Source organism: Lactuca virosa, chromosome 5 (assembly GCF_052849685.1).
Source record: "Lactuca virosa cultivar CGN04683 chromosome 5, Lactuca_virosa_CGN04683_v6, whole genome shotgun sequence".
NCBI lineage: Eukaryota > Viridiplantae > Streptophyta > Magnoliopsida > Asterales > Asteraceae > Lactuca > Lactuca virosa.
Window position 1 is genome coordinate 288,323,629 of NC_136430.1, and position 24,803 is coordinate 288,348,431.

Consider the following 24,803-nt stretch of genomic DNA (forward strand, 5'->3'; position numbering starts at 1 on the left):
AGAGTTTATGAATTTTTACTTCGAAAAAACAAACAACACCGAAATACAGAAAAAGTGAGAAAAACCGGATATTTAAAAAAAATATATTAAGAAGAAATAAAAAATAAAGAAAAATGAAAATATTAGATTGATAAATATTTTAAAAAATACATTATATATATATATATATATATATATATATATATATATATATATATATATATATATATATATATATATATATCTGACAAATTAAATATCCTCCTACTTTTCATCTTAATTATCTTCCTACCCATTTGAAATTATGACAAATGTCATAAAATATCATTAGTTTATCTAAATATGACACTTGTCACAATTTCATATGGGTACGAAGATAAGTAAGAAGAAAATGTAGGAGGATATTTAATTTTTCTCTCTCTCTCTCTCTCTCTCTATATATATATATATATATATATATAGAGAGAGAGAGAGCTATGTTCATTTGTTTAAACTAATTATTGTGTTATTGTATACATAAATGTGGGCCAATCAAAATTAAATAAAAAATTAAATAATTAAATAAATAAATAAGGGTAATTTAGTAATTTGTTCAATAACTTCCAAAAATAATCCCTATAATCATGGTATTGACTTTTATTAAATCTCGTTCCCCTCTTTATATAAAAACCAATTTCTGAAAACCCTAAGTTGAGCAACAGACTGCTGATCCCCTCGTTAAACCATTCCAGTTCTCCAACCACGTAGCCACTGTTGATCGCAACTATAGACCGACGATTGCAGACCCATCGCACCCGAATGACGTGCTCTGATGGTCGTCTAGATCGAAGAAGGACGTGGGTCGAAGCAGCGGGGCTGCTTTCGTCCTCTGTGGCTTTGAAGTGCGAAGCAGGGAGGGTTAGATGAAGAAGTCAGAAAAGTTCCCGGTTAGAATAAGGAATCAAATGGGGGTATCGGTGGTGTTTGCTCGACAATCCCGGTGTTTCCCCCTTGTTTCGGCAGTCCCGATCAACGACAGGTAAAAAAATGTCTCGATAAACCCAACTAACCCTGATGTTTAGATAGTCATCAAACATCAATAAAATCTTTCAAAACCACTTCGTGTTACAAGCATCTTGCTGTAATTTGTTTTAACTCTGTGTACGTGTACCTATTATTTGAGATACATGCTTATGTATATTTAGATTCTGCCCACCAACTGTTCGCTGAAATGCTTGAATGAAACAGTTCCTCTATTTCCATCCAAACAGAAAGACAAACAGTTCCTCTAATTATGTTGGCATTTGTTCACGAATTGTATGAAATCGCGAATCAAATTATGTTGGAATGGAATCATGAATTCTAATTATGTTGGAATGGAATCACGAATCCATTTCTCTTTAATGGTTTTTGTGTGACTTTATTTTGGTTTGCTTGAATTTTATGCTTGAATTTTATCTTATATTGTTGGTTAATAATGATCAAGTGTTGAATATCATTATTTTTTGTAGGTACGAAACGAGAGATATCAAAGCAAAACATGATACATATGAAACTTACAACATTCTACTGGAATGGAATCTTGAATTCTGATTCTGTGAGAATAGAATCTTGAAGATGAACATTGTATGGGATGAAGATGAACAATGACCACCAATCTTCCAAAAAGAATGGATTATTCTACCAGAATAATATACAATATAATGAAAAAAATTTATATGTAATAGTATATTCTGGTAGAATGATTCATATATTGTGTTTTTTTGTGTTATTAATAAGTGCAACATTCGTATAGAATAGTATATAATTTTTTTTTCTTTTCAAAGAATGTAATGAAATTTTTTTTAACTTGTATCCAAAATTTTGTTATTCTTCAAGAAGTTCATTAAATCAAAATATATATTATGTCAGAATGTGTAATTCTTGTATGATTCAATCATATTTGTTATTTTTCAATATATTGATAAACATATTACGTCAGAATTTTCGAATTAGGATAATTATCATCCTTACAATCAGATTTTTAAAATTAATAGAATCTATTTTCCTTAAAATATGTAATTTTCCTTTTTTAAATTTATGTTAATTGACTAAAATACCCTTAGAATGAAATTAGTTGGTATTTTTTAATTATATTTAATTTAATAATATGCATTATTCACTTTCCAAAATTAAATAAAATGATTGACTCACAATTATGCATACAATAACACAATACTTAGTTTGAATAGAATAACCTAGGCATATATATATATATATATATATATATATATATATATATATATATATATATATATATATATATATATATAACACTATTTTGTCAAAAAAAAAAAAAAAAAAAAAAAAAAAAAAAAAAAAAAAAAACTCCTCAATTTGTTTTGTCAACGTGAGTTTGTAAAAAAGAAAAATTAAAACCAAAACCATGCTAACCAATTTTATTCGGTTGAATATTTGATGTTTTAATTTTTTTGTAAAAACATGATAATCGATTTTATTAAATATTTGTTGTTTTATTTTTATTTTTCAATACAAAAGATATTCCTGAAACTTTTTTATAAATATAAATGACCGAAGAAATAATAAAATAATGATAAATTATTATAAATACAATGAATATTTTTTGAAAAAATTTGCGATATTTTTTTTACATATGGAGTATATTTTATGTATACGGCCCAACGGAATGTACACGGTCACCAGCTCACTGTTGAGCAGATTTCCAATACTCGGTTAACGTGGCTGTTCGCTATTAGTTTGTCAGTTTCTCTACTATTTGCTCTCGTCTTAGATAAACATTTTCCCGAGACGAATTCACTCCCGCTTCACCCCTCTCTCTATATATCTATCTTCAATGAACGCTCGATCATAGCCTTCAATGTCGATGTAATAGATTTAAGCAAATGGTGTAATTTCGAATTTGGGTTTTTGATCATAACGCGTCTGATTGAGGTATGTTCTATCAATTCTTAATTCTTTACATGCATTACATCCCAATTTGGTGTTTTATACACCATACATAGGAACATTGTTCGATTTTTTTTCATCCTTGGTTTCAGTGATTTAATTTGGGTAAGTTTTTATTCGATTTTTATTAGTTGTGACTAATTATATATACCGATTCATGATGAGTATGTTCGTTTCTGGTTTTTGATGCTCGAAAGTGTTGTTAATTATCTGTGTTCATAAAGCTTTAATTTTTCATCTTCGATAATCCAAGCCGACACCATATACCAGGTGTTTGTGTTCATGCGTCACTGAGCTTTAAACCATCATTCTTCCAGATGTTCATAATCACGAGATTTGAGTTGAGTTTTTCTTGCATGTTTAGAGGTTGATGTTCCTGTTCATGAAACACCCATGCTAATTTCTTGAAGTTTTTCAATTAGCATGATGAATTTTAGAAACCACATTCGATTAAAAACACTCGATACGAATTTCACTAGTCCCTTTTTCGAATCTTGGATTGAAATGCTAAAACTGTGAAAATACCTATGTAATTTAGGGTTTGTTATTCTTCAATTAAATTAATACATTTGTTTATCCCAAAGTTTAGATCTTGATATACTTGAGAATTAACTAGGGTTTTATTTTTTAATCGACATCCACTTTCTTTCAGCAATCCCAAAGCAGCTTCTGTACTACTTTTCTCAAGCAAACCAAGGGAAAAAACACAATTCTTGTTGAGAGTCTTCTATTTAAAAAAAATAGTTTCTGATTATTGTATTCAGAAACTCAAATACAGCATATATAAATTCATCAATCTCCTAACATATAATCTACTTTTTATACAGATCATGGAAGCAAGATCCAAAGATTAATTTCTGCTAATTATAATTCTGATCATCATGCCCCCAACCATTACAGTCTCTAAACGACATCTTCCCGGATACAAATGCTTAATAATCTTAATCCTCCTCCCAATTTCTTTCACCATTATCTTCAACCACTACGAAAAAATCACCTACTTTTTACGCCCACTATGGGACACCCCACCACGCCCATTCACCTACATCCCACACTACTACGCAGAAAACGCTTCCATGGCCACCCTCTGCCGCCTCCATGGATGGACCTTACGTTCTCACCCTCGTAAAGTCTTTGACGCCATCATCTTCAGCAACGAACTAGACTTACTAGAAGTCAGATGGGGTGAACTTAATCCATACGTCACCAAATTCATAATCCTTGAATCAAACACAACCTTCACAGGTATCCCAAAAGATCTCACTTTTGCTTCAAATCGCGAACGTTTCTCTTTCGTTGAAGATAAAATCGTATACGGTTTCCTCCCTGGGAAATTAGCGTCCATGGGTAAAACCGTAAATCCGTTTTCAGTTGAAGCACATCATCGGGTTTCCATGAACGGGTTGATTGCAAGTTCAGGTATCTCTAATGGCGATTTATTGATTGTAGCGGATACTGATGAGATACCAAGTGCGAATACTGTGAAGTTGCTTCAATGGTGTGATGGGTTGCCACCTGTAATGCATCTTGATATGAGAAAGTATTTGTATTCTTTCGAGTTTCCAACTGACCCCACATGGAAGGCGACAAGTCATGTGTTTAATGAACATCGTACGAGATATATGCATTCAAGACAAACGGATCTTGTGCTTTCGGATACTGGGTGGCATTGTAGTTTTTGTTTCAAGTATTTGAGTGAGTTTGTGGAGAAGATGAAGGCGTATAGTCATGCAGATCGTGTGAAGAGTAAAGAACATTTGGATCATGAAAAGATTCAGGAAAAGATTTGTAATGGAGATGATCTTTATGGGATGTTGCCTGAAGAATATAGTTTTAAGAACTTGATTGGGAAGATGGGGTCGATTCCTCGTTCAGTTTCTGCTGTTCATCTTCCAAGTTATTTGATTGAAAATGCAGAAAAGTTTCGGTTTCTTCTTCCTGGAGGTTGTTTACGTTCACCTGATTGATTGAATCTTTCTTGTTGAAATATAATTAATCTTTAAGTATGGAGATTAAGTATTGTTATATATATGAAGTTATGAGTTAATTAGTTAATCTTTTTGATTTCTTGATGCTACTTCTTTTATATTTCATGGAAAAGAAAATCTCGTGTGTCGTGATTTTAATAAAAGTGTAGCCCATGCACTCATGCATGTGATTAAACGATTCAATTCGTTCTTTTACTCACATGCATCCATAGACTTCATCCACAACATCCATCAATCAATATTGTGTAATAAAGGAAGTGAAAGAAGAAAGTCTCCCAATGCTTTATCCTTTCTTAGTGCAGAAAGTGGCTATATACCCCTCTATGACACGTACATGTTACACACATGCAAGAAAAAGGCAATTTCATTCAATTAAAAAGCAGGATATAAGGCTGTACGCTTGGCTATGTGAGGTTCTACTCTTGGCTAAATTGCTGAATATAAGAAAGAAAAGTGATGGGGAAAGGGACATGCATTACAAACACAAGAATTGACAACACTAGGCGATCCTTTTTGATTGCACAAATTTAGAAAAAGAAAAGAAGTACTTCTTTTGGGGTTTTATGATGAAAAAGAGAAAGAGAGATGACAAGAGAGGAGGGGGGGGGGGGATCATATACGAGAAACATGGGCAGCATCACGACACCATATGTCTAGCACGTCATTTGAAGATTAGAAAGACAGATTCATCATCCATTGAAGAACACAAGCTTCTTGGAATCATTTTGGGTACTGATTTTTGCGGATTTGTACATCATTTGACGAGAGTTTAATTTTACTTTGTGTTTTATTTCTTTAACTTGGCGTTGAAAATTAGATTTGCAAACATGTCTATTAACTTAATTTTAGAACGGGATTAGGAGGTTTGAAGTCAAGGCCGTAGTGGTGAAATACATGATGGGATGTCGGAGGTTGGAGTATATTGTTAACTAAAAGTTGTATCTTGGTCCCTTTGGTTGTATGTGTTACCTCTAACGAGTCTCATTTAAAGACTAAAGAGAGAAGCTAGAGAAAGGAAGTTGATGGAACTTAGAAGAAAGGAACAAAAAATTGATATTAATTCTTGAATTTTTTTTATGGAAAGAATCATAAATCATAGAAAGGAAGATGAACTGAAGGAAGAAAAAATAATCTTTCCTTTTAACTTTCCTTCATGTCTCAACCCAACCATATTATGTCGACATATACAAACAGATAACAATAACCAACAACACAGTTAATCATACATATCTACGAATGTAACAGATCACTACACTATACCAAGATCACTACACTATACCAACATCCTATATACAATGACACATATTGTAGTGTAAAGTATAGTGATAAAACTAACTTTACAGCCTAGTAGAAACAACACTGATCACAGATCCAAAAACCAACACTACAGGTCACCTATACAGCAAACAAGGACCACATCTCAAATACAAACCAAAACCGTAAATTTGACCTAAAGTCAAAATTGGTCAAAAAGTCAACGGTCAAAGTCAAAGCTAACACTCAAAAGTCATACAGCCGGTCGCCATGTCGTGACCACCCTCTGGTCCCGTCGTGGCAGAGTGAAGACAAATTAATCGCAAAACAACCCCTCGTCACGTCCTGACGACTAACTCGTCATGTCGTGAAGAACGCTTTGGACAACTTAATGCCTCAAGCGCTTAATCCTTCAAGCCAAGCAACTAAACTTTCTAAAAGGCTTTCTACTTCTCAAAATACCATAAAAATCGTGGTTTTTTAGACATGCATATCCAATGCATGTCTTATACACCAACTAGGTCAAAATGAAAGGAAAAGAGGTCAAATCTCATGCATGGACCCTAAATCTCACTAATATTCTAGATCTGGGACATATAGATACAAGGGAGTCACAAGAGATCATAAAGTTTCCAACTTTATGAGTTTCCAACACTTAAACTCCCTCAAAAGATGAGAAAAGTGAACTAAACCATAGATCTAGCATGATTGAGCTAATAAGGCAAGAACTTGAGGACTTATAAGAGTCCTAATGCAGCTCAAGATGATGAGGGAGTGGCTTGCTAGCTGAAATGATGCACCAAAATGCATTATCTTTTTCTTCAAGGATTCAAATCACCAAAAAGGAGCTCAAAGATCAAAAATGGAGGATTAGGGTTTCTTGAGGATGAAAAGAGGTGATGGAGGCTGAGGGTGTGCAAACCCTAACCCTCACTTCCCTTAAATATGGGACAATCCCCAAAATTAGGGTTTTAGCACGCAAGGGGTGTCACATCATGACCAAAAATGGTCACATCGTGACAACAAAAGGAAATGCGCATTCATCCGGGTACCGTCACATCGTGACACACAAGTGCTCACGTCATGACCGGTTTTATCCTTCAAATTGATTGATAATTACGAAATAATGTTTACCTGGAACTGGGTGTTACAATTCTCCCCTACTTGAACTAGATTTCATCATGGAAATCTTCAACTGCAAATAAATCTGGGTAGTGCTCGCGCATCTTCGACTCGGACTCCCAAGTCCACTCAAAGCCCTTCCTATGTTGCCACTGAAGCTTGACTAAGGTACCACTTTATTGCGCAAGGTCTTCGTCTTCCTATCGAGAATATCCACCAGCCTCTCCACATAACTTAGGCGCTCATCGACCTGAATGTCGTCTAACGAAACCACTGACGTATCATCAATCAAGCACTTCGAAAGCTGAGACACATGGAAGGTGTTATGGCTCCGACTAAGGTCCTCATGTAGGTCCAACCGGTAGGCCACCTTTCCTACCCTGTCCACCACTTTAAAAGGTCCGATAAACTGGGGGCCCAACTTGCCCCGCTTCCTGAAGCGTATGACACCCTTTCAGATACCTTCAACAGAACCATGTCCCCAACCTGAAAGTCCAACTCAGATCAACGCCTATCAGTGTAACTCTTTTGCCGGCTGTGTGCTGTCTATAACCTCTGTCTGATCTTCTGAATAAGCTCTATCATCTGGAGAACCACCTCAATCCTTACCATGACCCTATGACCGACCTCTCTCCAATAAACTGGAGTACAATACTTCCTCCCATAAAGAAGCTCATACGGCGGTGCACCAATGTTGGAATGATAGTTGTTGTTGTAAGAAAACTCAGCTATGGGGAGGAAGGAGTCCCAAATCCCACCGAAATCGATGAAACAAGTCCTCAACATATCCTCGAGCGTCTGAATAGACCGCTCACTCAGACCATCAGTCTGAGGATGATAAGTAGTGCTGAAGTGAAATATCATACCCAACTCCTCATGAAACCTCTGTCAAAACCGAGAAATGAAATTCACATCACGATCAGATATGATGGAAACTGGTACACCGTGGCGAGCAACAATCTCATACACATATTCATCAGCCAACTTCTCGGCAGAAGAAACTCTCTCGAATGGAAAGAAAATGCAGACACTTGGTCAGTCGGTCAACAATAACCCATATAACATCAAATCCCTTGGCTGTCCTTGGCAATTTGGTGATGAAATCCATAGTGATCTGGTCCATTTCCACATGGGAACCTCCACAGGCTGCAACTTGCTATGCCGCGCTCTGGTGCTCTGCCTCTACCATCTGGTAGGTCAAGAATCTATCCACATACCATGTTATCTTTCGCTTCATGCATGGCCACCAATAGTTCAGTCTCAAGTATTGATACATCTTCATGGCTCCATGGTGAATCAAAAACCTGGACTTGTGTGCCTCCTCTAACAATATATGTCGGACCCCAGCTGAAGTTGGGAGCCAAACCCATCCGCACTGGGTCATAAGCCCGTGACTATCAATAGCAAATTTTCCAATCTGGCCCATGATATTCTCCTTCTTCTAATTTTCCCTCACAATTCCCTCGGTCTGAGCCTCCCTAATCAAATCCAGTAGTGGTGAGTGGTTATCCTCAAATATAATCCTCGAATGGGAGCACCAACCATCATGCAGCTCAAAGCATTGGCGACCGCATCGGCCTTGCCTAGATGATATGGAATCTCATAGTTATAATCCTTAACTACATCAAGCCACCTATGTTGCCTCATGTTCAGATTCAGCTGATCCATAAGATATATTAGGCTCTTGTGATCCGTGTAGATCGTCCATCGGACCCCATAGAGATAGTGTCACCAAATCTTGAGGGTAAATACCACAGCTCCCAACTCCAAATCGTGAGTCGGATACCTAACCTCATGAGGCTTCAGCTGCCTGGAAGCATACGTAATGACCCTACCCCGCTGCATGAGTACCACCCTAAACCCATGATTGAAGCATCATAAAATAGCACAAAATCCTCAACACCCTCTAGAAGAGTCAATACTGGGGCCTCATATAACCTCTACCTCAGAGTCTCAAATGTAGCCTGCTGCTCAGCCCCCTAGTGAAAATACACACTCTTCTTTGTCAAGCGAATCAGAGGAACATCAATCTCTGAGAAATCCTAGATGAATCTTTGATGGTAACCTGTCAACCCAAGAAAACGCATGATCTCAGATGGAGACATCGAGACCTCCCACTGCATAACTGTGACATCCCCAAAATCACGGCCAGAAAAGACCGTTTTAATTTATGCTTTTAAAATAGTTTCAGAGTAAATCCATTGATTTAAAAGTGTTGCAAAATTTGTTCCCAAAACAAAATATGATAAAATAAAGTTTATCAAAGCATTTCATCAAGAGATTCATTTTCATTATATAACAATATTCGGGATGTCATGTTCCGATAAACAGACCAAAATCATAAACAACAAAAGATAGACCATACAACAGTTACATATAACAATTGGTCTAATATCAAAAGATCTTGATAAGTCATCCAACTTATGCTCTCGCGCCACTACCTGTAATACAACAAAACTGAGTGGGTCAGGCTTGGGAGCCTGGTGAGCATATAGGGTTTTCAACCCACAATAAATAATTATATTTAATTTCACCAACCAACAATAACCCGATTACCCATTCCCGTTATCCTCACTTTACGTCCCTAAAACAACATCTATTATAAGGGACCTAATCTAGGAATTTCATTGGAATGGACTTTACCGCGAGGGGTTTCCTCAGCAATAAAAGTCCTAAGGCAAACCATGAGGGGGATAGAGTACACCGGTGAACACATCGTTCACAACACCTACAGGTTATGAGCCTGCTAGCGTTCCACAAGACTGTCTAGAAAGTGTCCGTGGTCATTATCCATACTCCGCTGGATAACTAGATCAACAACAACAACATCGAGGCCTCTCATCTGTTTATCACACATCAACTATCTACCCATGTTCTACCCAACATATTAGTAGATAAAAATATATATTTTTATACATAGTTTAAAACCTGTATAGCATTCTCATTCAATACATATTCCAAACAACAGATGAGACACATACACATAACACGTATTTCATAGAGAATAAATCATATCTATGAGATAGAAGAAAGTGAATATACATTCACACATATAACATATACACATAACACGTATTTCGTATCAAATACTTCAAATTATGTGTTAGAAGAAAGTAACTACACACTCACTTGATAACGATGATCGGACAGCACCTCGTCTCTTAAAATAATCTTTTCCGATAAAACCGGGATCTTTTTCTTGAAAACCGGGCTTCTTGCGGGCAGAGTTTCGGCTCGGAAACTTCACTTCTCGGGATCTTCGGGGCTTCGGAACTTGCCTCGGTTCTCGGGAATAATACCGGGGCTTCGGGATATTTCTTGCACGCAAAACGAGGTAAAAATGCGAGAGGAGGAAAGAAAATGAGCAAAGAAACTCGGCAGCCTCGACTTCCTTCTATAGGGGCTGGAACCTCTGATTACGCTGGGCGTAATTAAAGTTTACGCGGGGCGTAACGCCTCGTCGACATGTACGCTGGGCGTACTCCTGGTACGCGGGGCGTACCGGGTGGATCAGATCGGCTGAGTCACGGATTCGGGTATTATCCGAATAAATAATTTTATTTATATATTTTAATTATTTAAAAACTTCATAAAATCATATCTTCCTCATACGAGCTCCGTTTTCGACGTTATTTATATCCACGCGTAGGTGAGACTAAGCTCTACAACTTTCATTTAGACTCCGTCGGCTAATTTTGAATTTTATTTTTATTATATTATTTTTAGTAGGCCGGGACAGGAAAACTCCGTTAGAAATTCATATCTTCTTCATCGGACATCCGTTTTCGTCTGTCTTTTTACCGTTGGACTAATATCAACGAGATCTTCGATTCTCGTTTAGATTGTTTCGGCCAAATATCACTCGATCTCTATTTCGAGATTTGGGCTGCATACTGCTAAGTCGAAACTTCGAAAAATCATAACTTCCTCATACGCAGTCAGATTTAGACGTTCTTATTATGCACGCTCTCGGTTTAACTTATTCTACGACTTTTGTTTAAATCACTAAGGCTAAATATCGCTCTATCGTAAATTCACTATTTACGTCACGCAGTGTCGTACCGGTTCTGTAGCGAAACTTCGACAGGTCATCACTTCTTTGTTATAACTCGGATTTCGGCGTTCTTTATATGTACGGAATCCTTGTAACATATACTACAACTTAGTTAAGATTAATCCTTCTAAATAATCTTCAATAAAAAAGTCATTTTTGATGTTTATCGTCTCTAAATTGACTAGCCCGGATCTACGAGCGTTACAATTATCTCCCCCTTAGGGTGATTACGTCCCGGAATCATCAACGAAAATAGGACTTATATAATGATTCCATATGTTATCTTTTCATCCTAGGTAACTTCTATTTTTCTTCGAATGAGTATTTAACTCTAGGGCTTCCTGACTGCAGATAATGCTCAATCTCGCATCTGCTTTTCCTACTATGTTGGACTTTCAATCATAACTTTCAAGTTACACAATAAGTCCTTATTGTGTACTCCTTCTTCTTCTTAGGATAAATACTTTCCTTTATCTATTGTAACAGACCGGTGGGTCATGCTCTAATGATCTCTCATCGTATGACGCAACGCTTAGACTCAAGTCTCTTAGAGTCAAATTACAGAATGGAATATACCTTCCTTCATATTCTAATGCGATATAACCACATTTTAACATGTAGTATTTCTAGCTACTAACTTCTTTAACAACGAGCGCGATACAATGATCGCTTTGATTTCAATCTTCCGGCTTAAGTCAGATGCTACATTGAACTTGGTTCCATGAACCACGTAACAAACTCATCGTAGTCGGACTCAATTTGATATGACCACTAGGGTCGGAATAACAATCATCTCATTAGTCATTACCGAAACAATGGTAACGACATACTTGAATAAAACGAGACCAATCACTAGCTTCTTGGTAACCTTGTGACTTTCCCTGATCCAAGCGTGAGTCCTGTGCTTCCAGTAGTATAGATCTCTACTACTATTCACACCTACTCATACTCGTACCAAGTATTGTCTCGCAGTCCCAAAGTCCTAAAATCACAAAACAATTTAACACATACGAATGTGTCCAAATAATCATAGAAATCTTCCTAGACTCTACTAGGACTTCTTCCATGCGTATCTTCAATCATCAATTCTACTTTAACTCGATTGGTGATGGAAATTCCAGATTATGGGACAACTTCAAGAATTACACCAATCGTTCCATCACCCAGCCAATCGAAGGTGTACTTCAGACATACCGTACTCCTTTAAACGTACTGCTATTTTACCAGACATAAACTAAAGGCAAGATACCACCTTCGACATCTTCTGATAGGTTTCACTCAATACATCTGATAACAAAATCAGGGTTTATATGAATTCTTGAAACTATTACACAAAAGTTCAAGTTCACCCTATACTATGCCTCTAATAGGCTACACCATAAGTTACTTCATAATTTGATCTTTGGATATGAAATCCTTATTCCTGATTCCTCGCGTTATTTTGCTTCGTCGAGGATCATGTGGAATGCCCTTGGCTTTGGTGGAATATTGGGTCTTGCTGCCTCCTTCTTTTTAGGACAGTCTCTCGAGATGTGCCCCTCCTCACCACACCCGTAGCAGACTTTCTTGGTGAGGGTGCATTCGTTGGCATAGTGCCCTGACTTTCCACATTTGAAGCATGTGGCTTCCTCGCCACATTTCCCAAGATGCTTCTTCTTGCATTTGTCACACCATTTCGTTTCGCCTCCTCCACTTCCTCCTCTCGAACCAGATTTCGAGAGTTCATTTTTCTTGTTGGACCCTGAAGGCCCATCAATCTTCCTCTTCTCACCAACCTTTGATCTCTCCAGACCCTTTTCCTTCTGCTGGGCCTCCACATTCTTAGCTGCTCGAACAACTATCTTCAGAGTGGTTGCCATCTTGACTGTCGGGCCAAAGTCGGCAGGCAGTCCATTAGCGAACTCTCAATCTTGGAGAGTTCCGTTGGCACTAGGTACGGAAATAACTTCATTTTCTCAGTGAATGCAGTAGCATAGTCATCTATGCTCATTCTCCCCTTCTTCAAGTTTTGGAACTCATTGTTCAGATCAATCAGATCTATCTCTGAACAATATTGCACCCTTAGTTGTTCCAAGAACTACTCCCATGACATTTTCAGGGCTTCTCCTCGTGGCATAGTATCTGCCAACAACTTCCACCAGCTCAAGACTCCGGTCTTCAGTTGTCTAACTACAAAGACAGTCTTCTGTTTGTTGCTACAGTCGCAACTTTCAAACACCATCTCCATTTCGGAGATCCAGTCCATAATCTCTACAGACTTTGGGCTTCCAGAAAGACTTGGCGGCTTGGCGCCCAAGAAATTCTTGTACATTCGCCCATCCTTGTTGTTTCCCCTTTCCGGGTCATTCCTTCGTTCTTCTTGAGTCCCAACTTGACTCACAGCGTGACTATTGTTTCCTTCCTCCGATTGCTCGGGAATCAGCTCGGGTTGCTCAATGGGCCTGATAGGTTCGTCCCTATTTTCATGCAACATCTGTCGCATTTCTTCCCTTTGTTCGACTAACATAGCCCGAATCATGGCTTGCACCCCAGCCATTGTGATTGGTTCTGGTGCTGCTGCTACAACAGGTGCTTGCTCAATCACTGGTGGTTGATTCCTGTTTCCATCTGCGTTTCCAACGCCACTTCTGGTTCTTACCATTTTTGATCTACACACCAATTAAGGTGAATTTAGATCCTCAATCACGATAGATAATCAAATCATCCTTATCACTCTGAAATGTTTACGTGCTAGTTCTAATACCATCGTCATACGCTTAGAATCCTAAACACATAAGGTTTCCAGATCCGGTTGGCAACAAACCATAGATCCGAACAAATAATATCATATATGGAAACATATAACATTTAGCACATATAACATTTAGCACATAAAAGCATTTTAGGCAGCTTCCTAAAATATACTAGTGCTCGTGTCTATAATATAACAGACACACATCTCACAATCTCCACTTAGCATTCTAAGTTTAAGTCTAGAAAACCTACAAATTCCTAGTTCGCTTAAACTAATGCTCTGATAACAACTGTGACATCCCCAAAATACAGCCAGAAAAGACCGTTTTAATTTATGCTTTTAAAATAGTTTCAGAGTAAATCCATTGATTTAAAAGTGTTGCGGAATTTGTTCCCAAAACAAAATATGATAAAAGAAAGTTTATCAAAGCATTTCATCAAGAGATGCATTTTCATTATATAACAATATTCGGGATGTCATGTTCCGATAAACAAACCAAAAGCATAAACAACAAAAGATAGACGATACAACAGTTACATATAACAACTGGTCTAATATCAAAAGATCTTGATAAGTCATCCAACTTATGCTCTCGCGCCACTACCTGTAATACAACAAAACTGAGTGGGCCAGGCTTGGGATCCTGGTGAGCATATAGAGTTTTCAACCCACAATAAATAATTATATTTAATTTCACCAACCAACAATAACCCGATTACCCATTCCCGTTATCCTCACTTTACGTCCCTAAAACAACATCTATTATAAGGGACCTAATCTAGGAATTTCATCGGGATGGACTTTACCGCGAGGAGTTTCCTCAGCAATAAAAGTCCTAAGGCAACCATGAGGGGGATAGAGTACACCGGTGAACACATCGTTCACAACACCTATAGGTTATGAGCCTGCTAGCGTTCCACAGGACTGTCTAGAAAGTGTTTGTGGTCATTATCCATACTCCGCTGGATAACTAGATCAACAGCAACAACATCGAGGCCTCTCATCTGTTTATCACACATCAACTATCTACTCATGTTCTACCCAACATATTAGTAGATAAAAATATATATTTTATACATAGTTTAAAACCTGTATAGCATTCTCATTCAATACATATTCCAAACAACAGATGAGACAGATACACATAACACGTATTTCATAGAGAATAAATCATATCTATGAGATAGAAGAAAGTGAATATACATTCACACATATAACATATACACTTAACACGTATTTCGTATCAAATACTTCAAATTATGTGTTAGAAGAAAGTAACTACACACTCACTTGATAAGACGATGATCGGACAGCACCTCGTCTCTTAAAATAGTCTTTTCCGATAAAACCGGGATGTTTTTCTTGAAAACCGGGCTTCTTGCGGGCAGAGTTTCGGCTCGGAAACTTCACTTCTCGGGATCTTCTGGGCTTCTGAACTTGCCTCGGGTCTCGGGAATAATACTGGGGCTTCGGGATATTTCTTGCACGCAAAACGAGGTAAAAACGCGAGAGGAGGAAAGAAAATGAGCAAAGAAACTCGGCAGCCTCGACTTCCTTCTATAAGGGCTGGAACCTTTGATTACGCTGGGCGTAATTAAAGTTTACGAGGGGCATAACGCCTCGTCGACATGTACGCTGGGCGTACTCCTGGTACGCGGGGCGTACCAGGTGGATCAGATCGGCTGAGTCACGGATTCGGGTATTATCCGAATAAATAATTTTATTTATATATTTTAATTATTTAAAAACTTCAGAAAATCATATCTTCCTCATACGAGCTCCGTTTTCGACGTTCTTTATATCCACGTGTAGGTGAGACTAAGCTCTACAACTTTCATTTATACTTTGTCGGCTAATTTTAAATTTTATTTTTATTATATTATTTTTAGTAGGCGGGGACAGGAAAATTCCGTTAGAAATTCATATCTTTTTCATCGGATATCCGTTTTCGTATGTCTTTTTACCGTTGGACTACTATCAATGAGATCTTCGATTCTTGTTTAGATTGTTTTGGCCAAATATCACTCGATCTCTATTTCGAGATTTGGGCTGCATACTGCTAAGTCGAAACTTCGAAATCATAACTTCCTCATACGAAGTCAGATTTAGACGTTCTTCTTATGCACGCTCTGGGTTTAACTTATTCTACGACTTTCGTTTAGATCACTAAGGCTAAATATCGCTCTATCGTAAATTCACTATTTACGTCACGCAGTGTCGTACCGGTTCTGTCGCGAAACTTCGACAGGTCATAACTTCTTTGTTATAACTCGGATTTCGGCGTTCTTTATATGTACGGAATCCTTGTAACATATACTACAAATTAGTTAAGATTACTCCTTCTAAATAATCTTCCATCAAAAAGTCATTTTTGATGCTTATCGTCTCTAAATTGACTAGCACAGATCTACGGGCGTTACAATAACTGCCTCAATGATAGCCGGATCGACTAGAATCCCTTTCTAATTGACGAGGTGTTCTAAGAACTAGACCTCTCATAACCAGAACTTACACTTGGAGAACTTGGCATATAGCCTCTCCTCCTCAAGAGTCCAAGTAACTCTCGAAGGAGCTCCTCATGCTGCTCCCTAGTCTTGGAGTAGACCAAAAATTTCATCAACGAAAAGAATAACTGATCGGTCGAGCATCAGTCTGCATACCTGATTTATCAAATCTATAAATGTTGTAGGTTCATTAGTGAGCCCAAACGGCGTGACCACGAACTCATAATGACTATAGCGAGTCTGAAACTTTGTCCTCTCTATGTATTCCTCTCTGACCCTCGTCTGATGGTATCCCGACCTTAGATCAATCTTTGAGAACCAAGATGCACCCTGCAGCTGATCGAAAAGATCATCAATCCTAGGAAGTGGGTAACGATTCTTCACCGTCATCTTGTTCAACTCCCGATAATCTATGTACATATGGTGAGACCCATCCTTCTTCTTTACAAACAGAATCGATGCTCCCGAGGGTGAATTTCTCGGTATGATAAACTGCTTGCCCAAAAGCTCCTGAAGCTGAGAGGACAATTCCTACATCTCTGCTGGTGCCAGGAGGTGCTACACCTTAACAACCGGGGCCGCACTGGGGATCAGATCATCCTAAACTCCACCTGCCTCATGGGAGGCACACCGGATAATTCCTCCAGGAAGACATCTGGGAAATCCCTAATCACTGGCACACCGGAAACTGCAACCTTCTCCTCAACTCGAGTGTTAACCACATATGCGAGATAATCGGAACAACCATGCTTGAGATACTACCTAGTTCTGGCAGCCGAACAAAAAGCTGAACCAACTCTGGTACCCTAGACATAAATGGTTAGCTCTCGAACCACCACTAGTTGCGTCTCACAATTGATCACAACTCCAAAACTGCTCAGTCGGTCCATCCCCACAATCACACATACATCCCCCATAGGGTTGGGAATTAGGTCAATCGGGTAGGGCACCTCGAATATCTCCAAGGTACAGTTGTGAAACATACTCGAAGCAGAAACCTTGTGTTCGTTGGCGATGGAAACTCACAACGGATACTCCAACTCTCCAAGGGTCATATCAAAATCCCTACCGAAGGTCTGAGATACAAAAGACCGACTCGCACTCGAGTCACGACGGCCTTCTCCGTAAGACAATAAGCACTAGTCACCAGGTTCCACCAATCCTTCGCCCCCAAACAGAGAAGGTTCAAGGCTAACTTGACCTTATGGTCCTCCGGGAACGGACATGTAAAGAAACAAACCTCCACGTCAGATATCCACCTCATGGAAACAATCAGGTCCTTGACACAGTTATACTCCTGGGGATTCACTTTACTGAAGTCCTGGTATTGAATCATCCCCCTCCCCTGGAGTCCCACAACAGCGGTTGTAGTGGTTGCGACAGCAGCAGCCTCAGAGACGGCGGTAATACGCTTGTCAAACAACTCAATCATGGTGGTATTGATAGACCCAAACATCTCCAGGATTGCCTCCCTAACGGCCATAGTCACCTCAGTGGTGATCATCTTGTGAATCTCATCATCAGTCAATCCTGGCTTCTCCGGGCCGTCAACTCCTGATCTTGAACCTCTCGTGAGCGCCATACTGAAAATGAACCAGAACACTTCAGAAATCATATTATATTACATCACCACTCGATCACTTATTCCCTGAAAATCATGACTTCCTTGATACGTGTACGGGTCTTGTGCTTCCAGTAGTACGGGCCCATACTACCTTCTACACCTACCCGTATTTGTCTCGAAGGATCGTCACAAATTCCTTACCACTAGGCCCAAACAACTAGGATACACATACGTCTTTTATCCACTCTCTCAAGAGTAGGTAACAATCTCCTTATTGGTTGGCTTACTAACAATCCCACTCATTTATGAAACCTCGACTAACTCTGCAATCACCTTATGTATGCTAATCATACATAACGTTGGATTCGATAGACAGTCGAATAATTGATTATTCCCTAAGTCCACAACCAAATAAGGAACATGAAATAAGGCTAAATCGAACATTATGTAACCCCCGCAGATTCGGGCTAATCAATTACGAGAAAATAAGCGTCAAAAATGACTTTTTGATTGAAGATTATTTAGAATAAATAATCTTAACCAAGTTATAGTATATGTCACAGGGGTTCCGTATATATAAAGAATGTTGAAATTTTAGTTATAGCAAAGAAGTTATGACTTGTCGAAGTTTTACGACAAAACCGACACGACTCCGCGTAACGTAAAAAGTGAATTTTTGATAAATTATTTTTTTATCCTTAGCGATCTAAACGGACGTCTTAGTATATGTTAAACCGAGAGCGTACAAAAAAAAGAACGTCCAAATCCGACTTTGTTTGAGGAAGTTATGATTTTTCTAAGATTTAGCATAGAAGTGCACATCCCGAAAATCATATTTTAGATCGATCGATTTTTAGCCGACACAACCTAAATGAGAATTGAAGATCTCATTAATAGGAGCTCAACGATATAAAGATAGTCGAAAACGGACGTCGGATGAAAAATTTATGATTTTTTTAACGAATTTTAACTGTTTAAGTCTGTTAAAATATAACTTTAAAATTAAGTCAAAATTAGCCAACGGAGTCTAAACGAAAGTTGTAGATCCAGTCGATACCTACACCTGGATATAAAGAACATAAAATATGGAGCTCGGATGCAAAAGTTACGGATTTTAGAAGATAATTAGTTTTTGGAGTAATCAGCGAGCGACACGTGGCACGATCTGAGCCACTGCTTCCTCACCACGGCTTGGCACCAGACATTGTGTCACACCCCAAAACCGAAACGACGGAAACGTTATGGGATGGAGGACGTCATGTCAAGTATCACAACACATGCAGTATAGTAATCAAAGTACAACAACCATTGCATTAATAGTATAAGTTTTTACAACAGGTTACATTTAGTAACAACATAAAAAGTACATATGGAGAATAACATAAGATGCAGCTCGGTACAAGGCTGACTTCGCAAAAGCTCCCGGAGTGTACCTGTCTACTGAGGACCTGAGAATACAAGTTTATTTTGAAAGAGAGGATCAACATTTTAATGCTGGTGAGTTCATAAGTATTTTAATGACATTGATGTAAATACATGTTTTTCCTTAAAATAATCTCATTAGATGATGGTGATAAAGGTTTATAGAGTATTTGAATTCCTTCCAGAAAATCCTATATTTTCTAAATAAAGAAGTCTTCTACCAAGACTCGACTGTTTCATGTTTAAAAGAATGAGTTTCTCTACTAAAAGCGGTCTTCTACCAAGACTCGACTGTTTTGTGTTTATAAGAGCATTTTTCCCAAATGTTACTATCATTATCAAAATATAGTTTTACATTATCGTTTTATGTCAAAACGTTCTAAGTTTAATGTATTAGGGAAAATATTATAGTACCGTAGTTTTATATGTAGAAACTACCGTGGTACTAATTACCTTATGGCCATGAATTATAAGGTAAATGTGAAGATACTCGTAACCATACTGATTGACGGATGTAAACACGACGACCTGCTGGCATCAGAATAGATGTGACATTTGTCACCCCTTGGCTTGGTCGGCTGGGACTGTAGCTAGCAGTCAGGATGTGGGATGGTATGTCCCGTATAGATCTATACACACAATGCACGCTCTCCCTCCAGGAGACTCTGTTTATCAACTCGACAACGGTGAAATCCGCGTCATGAGGATGTATCTCGTGTTTTGATTTCTATATACGTTTCTTTTTACTAAAAGTATATGTTTTAGAATATTGATATAACTAGTTTCTCCTCATAAAAGTTATTGTTGATCTCTAAACTATACCTATTATAGTTTACTTGAGAGGTTATCTAGGTACCTTTGCTACCCAAAGGCGCTGAACTGGAGTAAGAGTTTTAATATCTAAACAGATATACATAATATATAACTAGGACTTCAACGACACTCGGATAGATAACCGGATACTCTAAGTCCACAACCAAACAAGGAACAGGAATTAAAGCGGGTTATCAGTCCTAAGTCCTTCAAACCCTGCTTATATAACTATATCTATATAGACATGAATCTAACAAGAATATAGGTTTAAAAGACTTTGATAAAAGTTTAGTAATTTAAAAATAGAGATTATAGTACTTTAAAAGAGATTTGAAAGTAATATATGAAAACCTTTAGCTGGATAAAACAGTTTAACATACAAAAATCTATTTGATTGACAGTTATTAATCGCATGTGAGTGATATAATAACTTAATAGTTCAACTTGTATTCCCCCCATAAAAGCATTTAAAATCATTTCAAAGGTTGATTAAGGGGTATGAACTCACCTGAAGTGAGTGATGCGAATGTAAGATCGGAAAAAGGATGCTAAGTGTCAAGTGAAGACTTGAGCACACACGGATCCTATTTAGCATATAAAGACACATATATGAATACAATTAGTGTTTAATCAACTAATCAGGTAAAGAATAACACTTTAAGGACTAAGAAATCCTTAAATGGAAGTGTTACAATCACTTAGGATTGCATAAAAGGGTTGTATAGCCACTTAAAGGAGTTTTCGGTCCAAGTGGTATGTTTCTTGAGGTTTTCGGCCCAAAGGGTTTTCGGTCCAAAGAGGTTTTCAGTCCAAAGAGGTTTTCGGCCCAAAAGGGTTTTCGGTCCAAATGGTTGGCCGAAAACTCATGATGTTTGGTGATTTTTAAGGGCTTTCCACAATCAATGAAGTGTTCTAGACTCAATACTAAGTATTAGGAAATGCTTAAAGTCATTTTGCACCCTTCATAAGGGTTTTCGGTCTAAGGAGATGCACTAGACCGAAAACACCTTTTGTTCTTGGATAAATGATGATTTCGAGGCCCTAAATCAAGAGTTTCACTAGATAACAAGTATAGGGAAGTAATACTTACGATATGGAAGCAAAGAAGGGTGTTTTCGGCCCAAAACACTAGTGTGTGTTCTTGGTGTTCTTGGTGAAATGAAGAACACTTGAAGATCTATGAAAAAGAGAAGATTTCATGGTTGAAATCATGTATAACTATTAGATGAAGTGTTGTATCAACAAATCAAGAGAAGAAACACTTACATTTTTGGAAGATTTGGAAGAAGCTCTTATGATACTTGAGAGAGAATGTGGGTGTTCTTGAGTTTGGAAGTAAGAAATGAGGAAGGAAGGAGTAAACTCATGCCTTAAGCATGAGTTCTCGGTCAAAGGGGAGTTCTCGGCCCAAACCCCTCATGTTTGGCCGTGAACACCTCATTAAGGTGTTAATTGTTTTATTTGTTCGCCAATAATCCTAGAAAATACTTCCTTTCATTTGTTCTCTCGAAAAAAAATAAATATAAAAAAAATATACCCAACCGGACTTTAAACCGAGCTAAAAATTAGCAGAAATGAATTTGACTTTTAATTGAAGTGCTAGACGGTAGAGTTTGATCAAATGGAAATTTCGGGTTGTCACATCATCCCCCCGTTAGAGGGAATTTCGTCACGAAATTAGAGTTCAAGCAACTAAGTTATTACAAATAACTAAGTAAAAAGATGAGGATATTTAAGTTTCATTTGATCCTCGCGCTCCCAAGTGAACTCCGGTCCTCGCTTGGCGTTCCAGCGAACCTTCACGATTGGGATGCGGCTTTGTTTCGTTCGCTTGACCTCTCGGTCCATGATCTCTACAGGTTCTTCCACGAAGTTGAGGCTCTCATTGATCTCGATCTCGTCGAGTGGGATTACAAGAGTCTCGTCGGATAGGCACTTTTTCAAGTTTGAGACGTGGATACATTAGGGTGGAATTTATGGAATCCCTAAAGTAGTTGAGGTCTGACGGATGCTGGACCAATTCTTATCAAGACTCTCTGATGATCCTAAGTTCTTGGGAAAATAGAACATTTCAGTACCTACAACATAATGTACTTCCATGGTGAGATCATCACTTGGCGTGATCGCCATTCTGAAGTTCCAAAAGTTTTCTCTTACTGGAGGTGTAGTCCTTTTGATTGGTTCTTAAGAAGCCCAGGTCGTCTTCGGATTCGTATTTCCTACTGGTTGGCTTTCGGAGGTTTTTTGGATCATTGAAGGTGTTGACTGTATGCTGGCATCTATTGGTTGCGTGGCATCTACCTCAGCCCAGTGCAGAAAGGACCTGCACTTCCGACTCATGAGGTGTTTCTAACGGAATATCTCAACGTCAGTATGATAGAGGGTTTTACCAGATGATGCTTAGATAATACCAATTTTCATCATCGTCTAATAGATGCTTTCACAGTATGATCCCTAATCGGAAAGAATCATTCTCTCACTCGGTTCGCTGTTTCATGGATAGCAGCCTCTGATCAGGGCTAGCTTCGCCCTTAGAGATTTTCTGAAGTGATTGACTATTTCGGGAGGTGGTTCTACTATCTCTTTAGAGATAATATTCCTTGGAACACCTAGTAGTCTAGCAATCTCTATGACATGCTCCATTAGTTTTTCCATTGTGTCTGCTTCCTCAAGTTTGTAGGGAGCGTGTGATCTTGTATAACCCGTTGACTAACACCTAGACTGGTGTCTAGTCCACAATCTCTTTATGACCTGGGTTATAAAGCTTAATGCAACTTGCTGCCTACTTTACTCAAGTATTCCTGGTCGCGGAGGGAATCATGCGGTTCTTTGCATCCTAGTATTAACTTTGGTGAATGCAGGCTATCACCTATAGGGTGATGGTAACTTTCTCACATGGCGAGGCACTATCACAACTCTTTCCAACCTAGGCGCTTCTCGTCTGTATCTGGATGAACGAAGTGCTTGAGTAGTGCGGGCATCCCTTGCAGCTACTCTTCCGATGTTACCGAGTTTCTCTATCCAGATTAAATCTAGAGGGCATAAGAATCTGTCACTCAGAACCTCTAATTTCCCCATCCATTCTTCTCAGAGTTTAACCTGTCACAGCTTTCCAGGTTTCTTGGCCTACTACTGAGATGCTTAATTTGTGGGATCAGGTGTGAATGGATGGTCGTAGTCAATGTTTTTTTTTTACTCTTACGACTTGAGTTACTTTTCCTAACTGAGGTTGTCAGCTACCATGTTGGCTTGACCCGGGATGACAACGAATTTCGAATTTGTAGTCATTTTAGTAGCTCAACCCACAATTGTTTTCTTGACTTCAGCTCCTTCCCTATGGGTATATGATGAAGGGTTTTATTTTAAGGTTCGTGGTAGCCCTCATACTTGGCTCAAACACTATTACTTAGTGTATATGAGTCGTATAAAACTGAGACTGACAGGATGTTCAGATATGTGGCCCCACCCCAAACCCACAACCAAACAAGGAACAAGAAGTAGGGCGAAAGCACACATCTTAAATCTTATCGACCTAAATTATATACCACTCTAATGCATATACTCAGTAGTAGTAAGTTAATCCCATGAATTCTTTCTCTTGATTCACGAACTAGGTCGTGCGGTGCAAGTGGTATTTCTGGAGGATCTACTGAGTAGGCCTTGGGCGGTTATTGTCTTCCGGAATATCTGTAGTGCCTTTCGCTTCTGGTTTTAATGTCTAATGGGGTTGGTTAACAGCGCGCAGTACCCCTTTCCTGGTTACTTCTGAAGGTTGGATGAGAGAGACGACCGACGGTTCGCATTAGGTTTTCTTATTAGGTTCGAAATGAATTTTATTTGACGCTTAGGATGAGGTGAAAGTTCTTTTTACACAGCACTAGAAATTCTCACATGGTCGAACCAAGTCGAACCAAGGCTGACGGTAGTGTCGAAATTAACGAACATTGACACGATATGGAATGGAGATTGATAGGACCTTGTGCTGAACAGAGCACACAAGTTCTTAGCATTTCGGGTTCGTCCATGGTATTACTACCGCGAATACTTGGACCGACATGACTGACTCTGAACCCTAGGGTCCTGATACTTTGGAAAGATGTACTTTTTATGAATAGATTTCTCACGAGGCCTCTCTATAATCGCTTAGTATATACTAGTCATGTATAATTAAGATTAAAAGGACTGTTGATTGAGCGACTCCGCCCTAAATCCACAACCAAACAAGGAACAGGAGATAAGGCCGCATCACTCACTCGAGGTCTATCAATCCTAATTATAAATGGCCTTAACGTATATACTAAGCCATCATAGCTCTACCTGATTGGGTTTTTTTTAAGTTTTACAACAGTGCTGCGACTTTTGCCTTAACGAGGGAGTAATTACAATTAGAATTGATTATTTAAAGTTTTTGATTAGCTACTTA

At 38.4% G+C, this 24,803-nt stretch overlaps 1 protein-coding gene across 1 annotated transcript; it reads left to right on the top strand.

Annotated features, from left to right (window-relative positions):
* The first annotated feature begins 2,757 nt into the window (after positions 1-2,757).
* LOC145115728 (uncharacterized) lies at positions 2,758-4,992 on the top strand. The gene is made up of 2 exons (XM_079052081.1): positions 2,758-2,910; positions 3,753-4,992. The coding sequence occupies exon 2, from the start codon at positions 3,807-3,809 to the stop codon at positions 4,890-4,892; it is 1,086 nt and encodes a 361-aa protein (XP_078908207.1). The 5' UTR covers positions 2,758-2,910; positions 3,753-3,806; the 3' UTR covers positions 4,893-4,992.
* The last annotated feature ends 19,811 nt before the right edge of the window (positions 4,993-24,803 follow it).